This window comes from Tupaia chinensis, unplaced genomic scaffold (genome assembly GCF_000334495.1).
Source record: "Tupaia chinensis unplaced genomic scaffold, TupChi_1.0 Scaffold000634_1, whole genome shotgun sequence".
Taxonomy (NCBI): Eukaryota; Metazoa; Chordata; class Mammalia; order Scandentia; family Tupaiidae; genus Tupaia; species Tupaia belangeri.
In genome coordinates this window covers 533,421-546,835 of record NW_006160154.1, presented here as the reverse complement: position 1 = coordinate 546,835, position 13,415 = coordinate 533,421, and the positions used below count along the sequence as shown (strand labels likewise).

General features: G+C 40.0%; 1 protein-coding gene across 2 annotated transcripts in view; it reads right to left on the bottom strand.

Moving 5' to 3' along the window:
* Window positions 1–6,244: 6,244 nt before the first annotated feature.
* Window positions 6,245–13,415, bottom strand: part of IFT88 (intraflagellar transport 88) — a 152,477-nt gene continuing 145,306 nt past the window's right edge. For both annotated transcript variants that reach the window (XM_006159502.3, XM_014592010.2), the window contains 2 exons: window positions 7,226–7,336; window positions 6,245–6,724 (listed from right to left, as the gene is read on the bottom strand). In XM_006159502.3, the coding sequence (XP_006159564.1) occupies window positions 6,603–6,724; window positions 7,226–7,336 (233 nt within the window). In that variant the 3' untranslated portion in view covers window positions 6,245–6,602. The remainder of the gene's footprint in view (window positions 6,725–7,225; window positions 7,337–13,415) is intronic.

Below are 13,415 nucleotides of genomic sequence, written 5' to 3'. Positions count from 1 at the left end.
ACTGGGCATATGTGCATGTCCCAAATTTTGAGAAGGTGGAGAAATGGAGGAGGATGTTATTTTACCCTATTCATTCTTCTATCTCTTTTTGGGAGTCCTGTTGTAATTATCATTATTATTCCGCCATTTAAAAAAAAAATTATTTTATTTAACTTTGTTTATTTACTTATTTCAATTTGACTAGAGAAGGAGAGCAAGCAAGAGAGAGAGAAAGTAAGAAAGCCAAGTCACCAGGTCCAGGATTCGAACTGCAGTCAGCCATGTGGGAGTTCAGCACTCTTAACCACCATGCCACCTGCTGGCCCCTCCTTTTCATTTTTGAAAGTTTCAGGCTAGTTATTTTGTAGAATGTTCCTAAATTTGGAACAGAGAGTGCTTTCTTCCTCCACCTCCCCATGCACATGCCCTCTGGCAAATTAAAAATTATATTTTTAAGCTAGCGCTTTAAAGAAGTCATTCTATTGTCTTCTGTTTCTATAGTTTTTGTTGAATAATCAGCCATTAGTCTTGTTGATATTCTTCTGAAAGTAATGTCCTTTTTTTTAAAATAGATTTTTGCTATAGGATGCATGCGCTCGCTCCAGAAAGTGAGAAATCACCCCCTCCCCCAAGGAGTTGCCCACACCACAATTCCTTCTCCTCCATTCTCCTCTCAGGATTTTGGGCATGCACACACATGTGCCCGGCATTGGTTTTAAGCTGATGGGTCTGGGACTTGAACCATGATTGACTATGTGAGAGTCCAGCGACGGAACCATTATTCCATTTGCTGGTCCCAGTAATGTGCACTTTTAATTTTGATTATTTTAAGGAATTTTTTGGGCTGGCCCTGTGGCCTGGTGGTTAAGGGAACTGGATCCACATAGCTGACTGTGTGGTTTGAATACTGACCCCAGGAACTCAGAAAACACTGGGCATATGTGCATGTCCCAAATTTTGAGAAGGTGGAGAAATGGAGGAGGATGTTATTTTACCCTATTCATTCTTCTATCTCTTTTTGGGAGTCCTGTTGTAATTATCATTATTATTATTATTTTTGGAGAGGTTTTTTCTATAGGGCATGTGTGCTCACAAGAAAGACAGAGAAAGAGAGAGAGAGAGAGACAGAAAGTGAAAAATCACCCCCCCTGGGGAGGATGGCCACGCTGCAATCCCTTCTCCTCCATTCTCCTCTGGGGATCTTGGGCACACACACACATGCCCCCGGCGTGAGTTTAAGCCATCGGGTCTGGGACTCAAACTGCAGTCGACTACATGGGAGTCCAGTGACACAGCCATTACGCCAACTGCAGATCCCATAATTTTTTTTTTAAGAATTATTTTATTTAACTATATCCATTTATTTATTTATTTTAATTTGACCAGAGAGGGAGGGATGGAGGGTGAGAAAGAGACAGAGAAAGAGAGGAAGTGAGAAAACAAACCCCCAGGTCTGGGACTTGAACCACAGTCGGCCCTGTGGGAGTCCAGTGCCCTTAACCACCACGCCAACCTGCCGGCCCCCGTATTGTAATTATTTTAAATCTCAACTAGGTCCCAAATGTCACTTATCTGCTTTATGTTTTTATTCTTAGTTCTTTCTGTGCAGCATTTTGGATATTTTCTGTTGACATTTTCATTACTCTTTACTTCTGTTGTGTTCAATACATTGTTCAATCCATCCAAATAACTTACTTTCACATCTTGTAAGCGTCACTTCTAAGTTATTAATTTGATTGTTTCAGATTCCAATACTCTTGAAATTCTCCATCTTTTTTCATCCATTTTGTTGATTTTTTTCTATTTTATTTAATACACTAATAATATTTTAAAGTCTTTGTTAAATCCATTGTATATATTATTGAAGGTTGTTTCTATTTATGTTTTCTTAATTGCTGGCCACATTTTCTTGCCTTCTTGCATATCTAGTAATTTTTTATTATAGCCAGACATTGTGAATAAAAGAACCATGGAGAATACAAATGATAGTTACTAGAGAAAGTTCCTCTTTCTTTTGCTAGGCAGAGAGGATTGGGCACTAATTACCCCAACCTAATCAGGGGTTGAGCTGGGTTGCTGTTTTTATAAGTCAATACATCCCTGGTTCATGTCTGTCTTTGCAAGTTCTTGACTAAGAATGGCAGATTTGTCTCTTCAGTTGTGCACGATGGAGAGAGTCAAGTCAACAACTGGATGTTAGCCTCATGCTCCACACAGATTCCTAAGATAGTAAATGTCTTCAGGGAAGACAAATTATGTCCATTTTTCACGACTGGAAAGTCCTTCCCTCTAGAAAGACATTGTCAGTTTAAGACTGTAAGACTGTAGGAGATATAACTAAGCCTTTGTTCCCCGGTTTCTAATGCCAGTGCAGCTGAAGCATAAATCCAGTAGATGCACCATGGTGGAGAATCACTCATAAATTTGGGGTTTCTTTAAATTTCTAATTTGTTATGCCCATCTTACATGACCAACAAAATCTCTACTAGATTCTCTTCCCCATAGAAGAGCCATTTTTTCTGGGCCAAGGAATTCAAGAAAAAGGATTCTCAGTCCATGCCCAGAACTTTCATCCAAAGATGAAAGTGATGATTATCAGCTCGCCTAGAAGTGGCTCTTTCCTTTTTGGAATGTTGGTTTAGTCTTACTGCTTCCACAGCTCTCCAGTGACTCTGAACAGAAGATATTTACAATCATTTATTTGTTTCCCCCCTAGTTATTATAGTTATTATAGAGTTGGTCTGCCATGACCTACAGCATCCTTCTTAGAACTGGAAGTCCTAGAGTCAGTAGGAGGTGTGGTGGTTAAGGCACTGGATTCTCATATGGTCAATTGTGGCTTGAGTCCCAGACTCGGTGGTTTGAAAATCACGCTGGGCGTGTGTGCATGCACACATGCCCCAAACCCCGAGGAGAATGGGAAAGGTATTGTGGATTGTGGTGTGGCCATCCCCCCTGAAGGAGTGATTTCTCATTTTACCTCTCTCTGTCTCTGGCAAGTACATACGACATATTACCAAAAACCTTAAAAAAAAAAAAATGTTCTATTCCTTTAATTTTGAAACCTTCTACAGAACTTGTTGCTTTTATTGATCTCTTTTGCTGGGCCATCCTTTTTCTCTTGACCTCCAGGTGTTATGCTTAAGGGCTCATTGCTCAGACTTCTCTCTCCTTACTCACAGAGCTGAGTGATCTCATTCAGTTCCACGGCATTAGATACTATGTGTACAGTGATGGATTCCAAATCTTTATCTATAGCCTTTATTTCTTCTCTGATCTCCAGAGACTCCAACTGCATTCTTTTATTTCCAACTGGAAGTTTAAGTGAAATATTGAATTTAACATGACAAAAATGACCATTGATTCTCCTCAAATCTACTCTTCTTTCAAAAGATAATAATGGCCACTTGCTTCCTCAGCCACAAATTTTGGCATCATCCTTTCCTCTGATTCTCTCACAGTCTTGGACCCATCCGTTAGTAAGTCTTTTCAGCTCTACCTCCAAATACATGCTAAATCTGACCAATTCTCATGATTTCCACCTAAAATTCTGGTCTTGGTTACTCTCATCTCTTATCCAAGATACTGCTAAGTAGTTTCAATCCTTTCCTTCCACCCTACCCACCCACCTCAATTTATCTTCATGGCAACTGTGAGACTGCTGGTTTCTAAAGGTTAAAGAACATCACCTCCCTTGCATAAACCTTTGAAGGATTTATTATAACTACGGTAAGATCCACACTGTCTTTATCAGGCTCTCTATGACCTCCCTCTTGCCTACCTTTTGATCTCATCTCCTCTCATTTTTCCTGTATATGTATTACATGACCCACACTCCTGGGGCTCAGAACCTTTTTACTCACTATCACTCTAACTCTCTAATGTATCCAGATCATTCTTTTTTAAATTAATTTTTTATTATTGCCAGAGTGTACATGCACATGCCACAGAGGTAGGGGAGAAAGCACCCCCTCGCCAATGGGGCGTAGTCAGTGCCACCACCCTTTTCCCTCCATTTCTCCAGCCCTCAGGATTTTGGACAAACGTTTACACATGCCCTGGCATGTCTTTCAAACCACCAGCACTGGGATTCAAACTGCAGCTGGCCACATGCGATCTGGCTTTCTATGCACAGCACTTAACCACTGCGCCATGGGGCTGGCTTCAGATCATTCTCTTTTTAGTGTGTTGGCACTCACTGTTCCTTCTGATCAAAACTTTGCTTTCTACTTCTCATTATTATAGGATTAAGACAAATGCCACCTGTTAGAGTCCCTCCTCTGCCACATCACTCCCTACTGCATTACTCCATTTTCTTTTCTTTTTCTTTCTTTTTTTTTTTTTGAGAGGTTTTCGCTATAGGGCACGTGCGCTCGCCAGACAGACAGAGAGACAGAAAGTGAGAAATCACCCCCCAGGGGGGATGGTCACGCCGCAATCCCTTCTCCTCCATTCTCCTCTTGGGATCTTGGGCACGCACGCACACGTGCCCGGCGTGAGTTTTAAGCCACCGGGTCCGGGACGCGAACTGCGGTCGACTACATGGGAATCCAGCGACATAGCGATTACGCTAACTGCTGGTTCCCTTTATTTTCATAACCATACTCAATATCTAAAATGTCTTAAATTTATTTATTGTCTGTGTTCCCCACCAGAATTTATGCTCTTTGAAGACAGACCCTTGTTCTGTCATGTTCACTGCTGTATCTCCCAAATCTTAGATAGCTCTCCACACATACTAGGTGTTTAGTATATTTGTTGGATGTCTCCTCCATTGAGAGCAGGCAATGTGGTCTGATTTTGGTTTCCATTTTCCTGCACCTAGCATGTACACGGTAGAGACAACGTTGCCTAAGTTGGAGGGGTCCCTTCTCTTTAGTGTAGTGTTAAAGTTGAGCCACTTCTGGTTGCCTCATTGTAATTCTGGAAAGTCTAGACCAGCCAAACACATTGCTAGGGGAAAATGCAGGCAGTTCTGACCTCAACTCTATACCCCAAGTCTCAAATGGGAAATGCAATCTTAGAACTTTCATTGCTTTGTGCTGTTGGTACACACCATTTGGCTGAAGGTAGAAAGGGACTACAGAAAAGAGCAATAGGATTATGATGTGAAATTCTCTCTCATTATACTACTTCCAACACATAATTGTTTTAATAGTGTTAAAATCCCCATGAGGCAAAATTTCCAAAGACATAATTTCCAAACTCTAAGCAATATATCATGCATATGTCCTAATGATACTTCCAAGTTGCAAGCCATAAAGTCAACATAATGATTTCACTATTGACATTTTTTTTTAAGAGAGATTTTTGCTATAGGGCATGTGCGTTCATTAGACAGACAGAAAGCGAGAAATCACCCCCAATAGGGGATGGTCGTACTGCAATCCCTTTTCTTTTTTGGGATTTTGGGCATGCATGCACGCACACACCCAGTTTTAAGCCACCCGGTCTGGGACTCAAACCACAGTCAACTTAGTGGGAGTCCAGCGATGTAACCATTACGCTATCTGCTGGTCCCTTTACAGTTTATTTTAATGAAATTTTAGAACTTGAGACCAGCACATGGCATAATGGTTATATGGCTGGTCTCCCACATAGTTGATGTGGTTCGAGTCCCAGACATGTGTACGTGTGTGCCCAAAATCCTGAGAGAGAATGGAGAAGGGATTGTAGCATGGCCATCCCCCCTGGAGAGGGGGGCAATTTCTCACTTTATATCTCTCTTTGTTGAGTGCACAAACTATAGCAAAAATCTCTCTCTCTCTCCAAAAAAAGAAAGAAATTTTAGAATTTTAGAAAACATTTAACAGGCAAAAAACCGAAAAGTTATCTGTTGATGATAATGTATGTGGTACTATCTTTGACTTGACTGACAGGCACTTGCATTCATGTTGGGAAAAACTATTTTGTATGCTGTAGAGATGTACACTGATTAAATGTAATTTAAAAAATTTAAAAAGAACTAAAGTTTGATTTAAAATTTAGACATTTTGGTACCAGCAGATGGTGTAATTGTTACGTTGCTGGAATTCCATGTAGTCAACTGCAGGTCAAGTCCCAGACCTGGAGGCTTAAAATTCATGCTGGGAGTGTGTGCGTGCATGCCCAAAATCCTGAGAGGAAAATGGAGAGGGGATTGTGGCATGGCCACCTCCCTGGAGAGGGGGGGCAATTTCTTGCTTTCTGTCTCTTTGTCTCTCCTGTGAGTGCAGGTGCCCTATAGCAAAATCTCTCAAAAATATATTTAGAAATTTTAATTAAATATGTTTTAATGAAATTTTATTAGCATGCACGATAGAAATAAGGGCATATTTTTGTGAATACATATACATACTTATATATGTGTGTAGGTAACAGGTTGGGGTACAAAATTCATTTCTTCTTGTGGGTCAAGGTTTTCAAAAAGGTAAGGAAGTCAGTGGCCTAAAATATTAGTTTCATATAGTTTTATTCTATTAAAAACACACAACTTAAATCCATAATCATGGAACAGAATATGCTTATTTAAAGTTTTGACACTGTATAAAATTAAAGTTTGGACACTTAGTTCTAAGTTTAACATGAGTATTATCTTGTAGGGTGATTTCTTCCCTTTAATAAATAACATATAAAAGTGTGTATTATTCTGGAAGCAAATCATCTCCTAACTCTTCATCAGCAAAATCATCTTCATCAATTCTCTTTTTGGCTGCAGTTTTTGGTCTTTCTATTTGAGGGCCAAGTGGATCCACATAAGAAGCATCTAGGTTTCAAAACAGATGGTTGTATTAGAGCAACATGGGAAAGCAAAACAAGAAGGAAATCAATTAGCCTCATAATCAAAACTGAACAAACAACTCAGAGTGAACAGAAATGCTCTCCCAAGTCATTATAAACTATGTCTGTAGATTTCAAATTCTTTTTTTTTTTTTTTTTGAGAGGTTCTCACCACAGGGCGTGTGCACTCTCCAGAGAGACAGAGAGAGACAGAGAGACAGAAAGTGAGAAATCACCCCGCAATCCCTTCTCCTCCATTCTCCTCTCAGGATCTTGGGCACGCACGCACATGCGCCCGGCATGAGTTCTAAGCCTCCGGGTCCAGGACGCGAACCGCAGTCGACTACATGGGAATCCAGCGACATAGACATTACGCTAACTGCTGGTTCCCTAGATCTCAAATTCTTAACAATTCCCAATCATACATCTCACCGTCTTCGTCAGACCTGCTATGCCTGCAGAACTGGGTAGGGGTAGTAGCACTTGCCTATTTCTTTGTTACTGCTACTTTCATAAGGTTCATTTGTCCCAGGCAAAGCTCTGAGTTTGGCACTTAGTCGTTCACCTTTACTATTGGCACTACTGTTCTGGCCACTATCTGAAAATAGAAAAATAAAAATGCATTTGTTTAATATATTGAGAAAACATAACACTACAATATGCATCTTAAAGCATACTTATTTGCCAGGAGACACACAGGTTTTTCTCATTTGAAAGCCAGCTTCTTAGGGATATATTTTTTGTTTTCTGAAATTGAAAAGAAATCTCTTGTGGGAGATAGCAAGGAAACAATAACATCTGAAGAAAGAACAAATGGGAAGTCACAAGATCAGTACGAGCCGTATTGTCAACCTCCTATCAAGGTTAGGGAGAAGTCCTAAAACCACATGACAGGAAAAACAACACAAGAGCCCACGTCAACTTTCTTCAATGGTTAATGTCTCTTCATTCATGATAGACCATGTGCATACAGATGAGAGAGAGAGAGAGAGAGAGAGAGAGAGAGAAAGGGAAAAGAGCACCTTCCACAGAGCCTAGTCATGCCACCGATATGTCCTTCCTTGAGTCCTCTAACCTATTGGATCCTAGGCACTCACCTGTGTGCGCAGTATGTTTCAGTGACTAGGTCGGGGATTCAAAGCCCAGTCACCACGTGGAATCTGGCTTCTCTTGGGCAGCACAATACCACTATGCCATGGAGTGGGCCTGAGACTGGGTAAATTTAAAACAGGTGGCAGAGAACCTTAGATCACTTAATCACCCTCTTCAAACATTTGAAGAGGATTCAATTTCCCCTATAGATACAGTAGAACAGATTTTGGCTCAAATAGGAAAAATTTAAAAAATGACTGCTGCCTAAGTATTGAATTACTGCCTATGGAAAAATGCAATCCATCTCACTGAAGATAGGGCTAAACAGTAACTTTATTAGGAAAAACCAGTACTGTGTTTAAACTAAATGTCTATTATTATATTTCCTAAAAGAACCATTTCTCTAGCCTCATAGTTTTTATTTTTTCCTCTTAAAAGTCCTACAACTTTTTTTATTACGTAAGTTTCAATTTTAATGAGAGTAGTTCACCAATACACACTGATCACTTCTTTTTTGAATATACTTCATATTTTAAGTTTATTGATAATGTCTTGGGAATAAATCAAAACAAGATGGCCTTAAGAAAGAATGCCTAACTGGGGGCCGGCAGGTGGCATGGTGGTTAAGGGCACTGGACTCCCACATGCTTGACCATAGTTCGAGTCCTGGACTTGGCGGCTTCCTTTCTCACTTTCTCTTTCTCTCTCTCTGGTCAAATTTAAGCAGATAAATAAAGTTAAATAAAACAATTAAAAAAAAAAAAAGAATGGCTAACTGACCCGAAATCATAAGCCCTCTCCTCTCTCTAAGCTCTTATCTAAAATATTACTATTTCCCCTGCCATTGATGTTACTGGAAAATAAAACCCCTGAACTTAATGCACTGAGCATGTCCACACAGTTTAGTGTGTGTGTTTTTATGTTTTTCCTCTCTAATTTTTTGTTGGAATTAAGTCATTTTTTTCCTCCAGAAGGGTGCAGGTTGTCTTTCAAACTGCCTGAGTGAGCTTTAGTCAAGAAAGTTTGAAAATTAATGCTCTAAGAAAACTTCTTTTACTTTACTTTTCATATAGATATGAGGGGATTTCAATAGTTGGTAGAAAAAAAGGAATTCATGTAAAGTTTATTTTAATGTAAACCCTTTTTAAAATTCATGCATAGTTTTTTCATAATATGCATTTAACATGAACTTTTTGAAAATCACCCCCCACAAAAGTTAGCAACAAAACCCTGTTATGTCCTTCAGGTACCCAAAATGCTTCTGAAATCTTAATTTATAATTCCCAATCCAAAGGACTAAAACCTATAGATAGGGTAAACCTTTTTTTTTTTTTTCTTTTTTTGGAGAGGTTTTCGCCATAGGGCGCGTGCGCTCGCCAGACAGACAGAGAGAGACAGACAGAAAGCGAGAAATCACCCCCCAGGGGGGATGGTCACGCCGCAATCCCTTCTCCTCCATTCTCCTCTCGGGATCTTGGGCACGCACGCACACGCGCCCGGCGTGAGATTTAAGCCACCGGGTCCGAGACGCGAACCGCGGTCGACTACGTGGGAGTCCAGCGACACAGCCATTATGCTAACTGCTGGTTCCCATAGATAGGGTAAACCTTTAACAAAATGAAACCAGATCTTCTTTGAAAAACTTCAATTGTCCATGCAGTTAGCCATGTGGGATTCAATGGCCTTAACCACCATAGAACTGACTGGCACCTAGTTGAAAAACAATAGATATTTTTTTGTTTTGTTTTTAAATTATTTTTTTTGCCATAGTATGGGTGTTCTTGCTGGAGAGAGACAGACAGGGAAAGTAAAAAATTACTCTTATAGAAATGGCTACACCACAATCCCTTCTCCATTCTCCTCTTGGGATCATGGGCATGCATGCACATGTACCTGGTGTGATTTTCAAGGTACTGTATCTGAGACTTGAACCACGGCTGGCTGTGTGAGAATTCAGCCCTTAGTCACCATGTCACCTCTGGCCCCATAAATACAGTTTTTTAAAAGTTTCATTATACATACCAGTGGGGGTATATTATAAGTATCATTGTTTCATCATTTTCAATTAAGTTTCATAAAGCAATAATGCCATACATGGGCAGGTACAAATGGATCGATGAGCATCTGTAAGCCTGGAAGTGCTTTATGCTTAAATAATAAAATGATACCATTTTGGAAATTTTAACACTTATTATAACACTTATATTATAACAAAAGATACAGTACTATCTTGTGAAAGAAAATTAGATAATGAATAGGTTCAAAAACTAAGAAGTTGAAAATCAATTTATTTGAATTATAAATCAATTAACACTAAAACTTCCAAACAATGCTTTTCTTTATTTTTATAAGAGAAAAAAAATTTAGAATCATAGAGTTTAAAGTAATGGGCCAGCTCTAAGACCTGGTGAATAAGGCAGCCAGATTCCACATGTCTGACCATGAGGTTTGAGCTCTGGACCTGGCAGTTTGAGAAACATCCCAGGTGCATATATAGGTGTGCCCAAAATCCTAAAAGGAGGATGAGATGGAGACGGGAGTGTTACATGACTATTCCTGATGAATGGTGCTTAGTCCTCTCCTGTCTGTCTTTCTGTCTTTTCTAGTGAATGTACACACCACCTAGCAGAAAAACAAACAAAAAAATAGAGTTAAGAAAGTTTTGTTTTTTTTTTTTAAGGTTTTTGCCATAGAGCGTGTGCACTTGCCAGAGAGAGAGAAAATGAGTGGGAAAACGAGAAATCATCTCCTAGGGGAGAAGGCCACACTTGCAGTCTCTTCTCCTCCGTTCGCTTACCGAGATTTTGGGCATGCATGCACATGTGCCTGGCATGATTTTCAAGCCATTGGGTCCAGAACTCAGATTGTGATTGGCCATGTGGGAGTTCAGCACCACAACCACCAAGCCACCTGCTGGCCTCAAGAAGGAGTTTTAAAATTTCTCTATGACAGAGAAAAGAGTGCCTTCATAAAATGGACAAAGTATAGGAAGATATAATTTCCAAATTAAACTATATAAATGGTCAATAAATACATAAAAAATGGTTAACCTTATTTAACCTTAGGAATATATTAAGAAAAAAGGCATACTGAATGATATCTTTATTAGAAAGCTCAAAACAAGCAAAATTAAATATATCACTTGCCTATATAAGACTATATGTGGAAAAATAGAAAATTTAAATACAGGGCCAACTCTGTAGCATAGCACTTAAGTCCTGTGCTTAGGGAGCTAGATTCCCACAGAGTCATCCATGATTTGAATCCTGGTCCTGGTGCCTTTAAAGATATGCCAGGTATGTGTGCACCCAATTCCTGATGAGAAAGATGGAGAAAAAAGGACCGTGGTATAATCATTCCCAACTGAGGGGGTGGGGATGGGTGGTTTTCCTTTTGTTGGCAGGCATACGTGCACTCAGAATAAAAACACCCTTTGCATGCAACATGTATAACAGTGGAGCAGTGTGAAGAAGAAGAGGCGAGAGCGACCCCCGGACCGACCAAAGCCTGCGCACTGCTGGTCCCCCGCGTCCAACGTCCTGCCGTCGTTGCCACCATGCCCAAGAGAAAGGCTGAAGGGGATGCTAAAGGAGATAAAGCCAAGGTGAAGGACGAACCACAGAGAAGATCTGCAAGGTTGTCTGCGAAACCTGCTCCTCCAAAGCCAGAGCCCAAGCCTAAAAAGGCCACCGCAAAGAGGGGAGAGAAGGTACTCAAAGGAAAAAAGGGAAAAGCTGATGCTGGCAAGGATGGGAACAACCCTGCAGAAAACGGAGATGCCAACACAGACCAGGCACAGAAAGCCGAAGGTGCTGGAGGTGCCAAGTGAAGTGTGTGCATTTTTGATAACTGTACTTCTAGTGACTGCACAGTTTGAAATATTATTTTTTATCAAGTTTTATAAAAATACAGAATTTTGTTTTACCTTTTTTTTAAAGCTATGTTGTTAGCACACAGAACACTTCATTGTTGTTTTTTGGGGAAGGGGCATTTGTCACTAATAGAATGTCTCCGAAGCTGGATTGATTTGGACATCTTTCCCTTCTAGTTTTGAGAGACTTCCTCTTGGCTCCCGAGAGGAGGGATTCCCTGACACACAGCCACCTTGGCACAGATGACCACCAGTGACATTGCAATGGTGTCCTTCAAAAGAGCAGCAGTTCCTTTTCTGTATTGTTGGATCTTCAGGTTGACATTCTGTTATTTTCATTTCCCGAAAGTCAGGGTTGGCTTGTGAAAAGTTGTTAAACAACATACTAACTGTGAAATGTCAACCCTCACTCTAAACTTTCCCTGTTGAGAGCATCAGATGAAGACTTCACTGGGTTTTATAGTGGCTTTCTGATTTTGGTAGTCCATTGAAGAAGGGAGTTTGAAAGTTGTTGTATACTGTTAACGATTGTCTGCCCATGTCCTGCCTGAAATACCATGATTGTTAATGAAAAGTATCTTTAATAAAGCTGGATACAGTTAAAACAAACAAACAAACAAACAAAAACCATGTATAACAGTGACATCCTGTGGGGAGTCAGAGGATTGGAAGGGGATAAGCACACATGTAGGTGCAACAGAAATGGTGATAGCCTGATTCTAATGTTTTATGATGGTCCCATTATTTTTTATTTTATTAATATGCATCATAACTTAAAAGGGCACCATATATTCTTTTGTATGTATCAAATATATAATTTAAACATTCAAATAATTTTAAATGTAGGACTTAATTTTGTCTATTAAAATGGCAAAATATCAGGATACCAAGTGAAATAAATGAACCAGCCTTCTGAGAGCAATTTGGTAGTATGTATCAAAAGACACAACATTTTGTGGTCAGCAAGATGACAGAATCAGGAGCCTAAGACTTTGCTCTCCCACAGAGAGATCTATCAACAATCTATGGTTCCAAAGCCTTTCTGAGACTACCACAAGCAAGCTTACAGTCAAGAACAGCTGCATGGCAACACATAAGAAAAGCCATTTTACTTACACTGGGTCAGACATTTACCCCAAGATGACATAGCCTGTGTAAATACCAAAAGAAGCCAGGGACTACAGTCTCCTGATAAAGAAACCAGCGAACAATTTTAACTGGGAAATTACAAGCATAAACTCAGAAGATGTTTCCCCATAAAAATTTGCAGATGATCCATAACCTCTAGCCAGGTTGACTGGTGTCCTGTACAAACCCAGACTATAAAGACTTGGTCAGGTGGGGCTCTGCGATCTGAAAGTTGACAACTTCTTTGCGTCCGGGAGGCTGCTCCTGGCGATGCTGCAATCGTCACCATGCCACAAAACGAATATATTGAATTACATCGTAAACGCTATGGATATCGTTTGGATTACCATGAGAAAAAGAAAGAAGGAAAGTCCGGAGGCTCATGAACGTTCAAAGAAGGCAAAAAAGATGATTGGTCTGAAGGCTAAGCTCTATCATAAACAGCACCATGCTGAGAAAATACAAATGAAAAAGACCATCAAGATGCATGAAAAGAGGAACACCAAACAGAAGAATGATGAAAAGACTCCACAAGGAGCAGTACCTGCCTATCTGTTGGACAGAGAAGGACAGTCCTGAGCTAAAG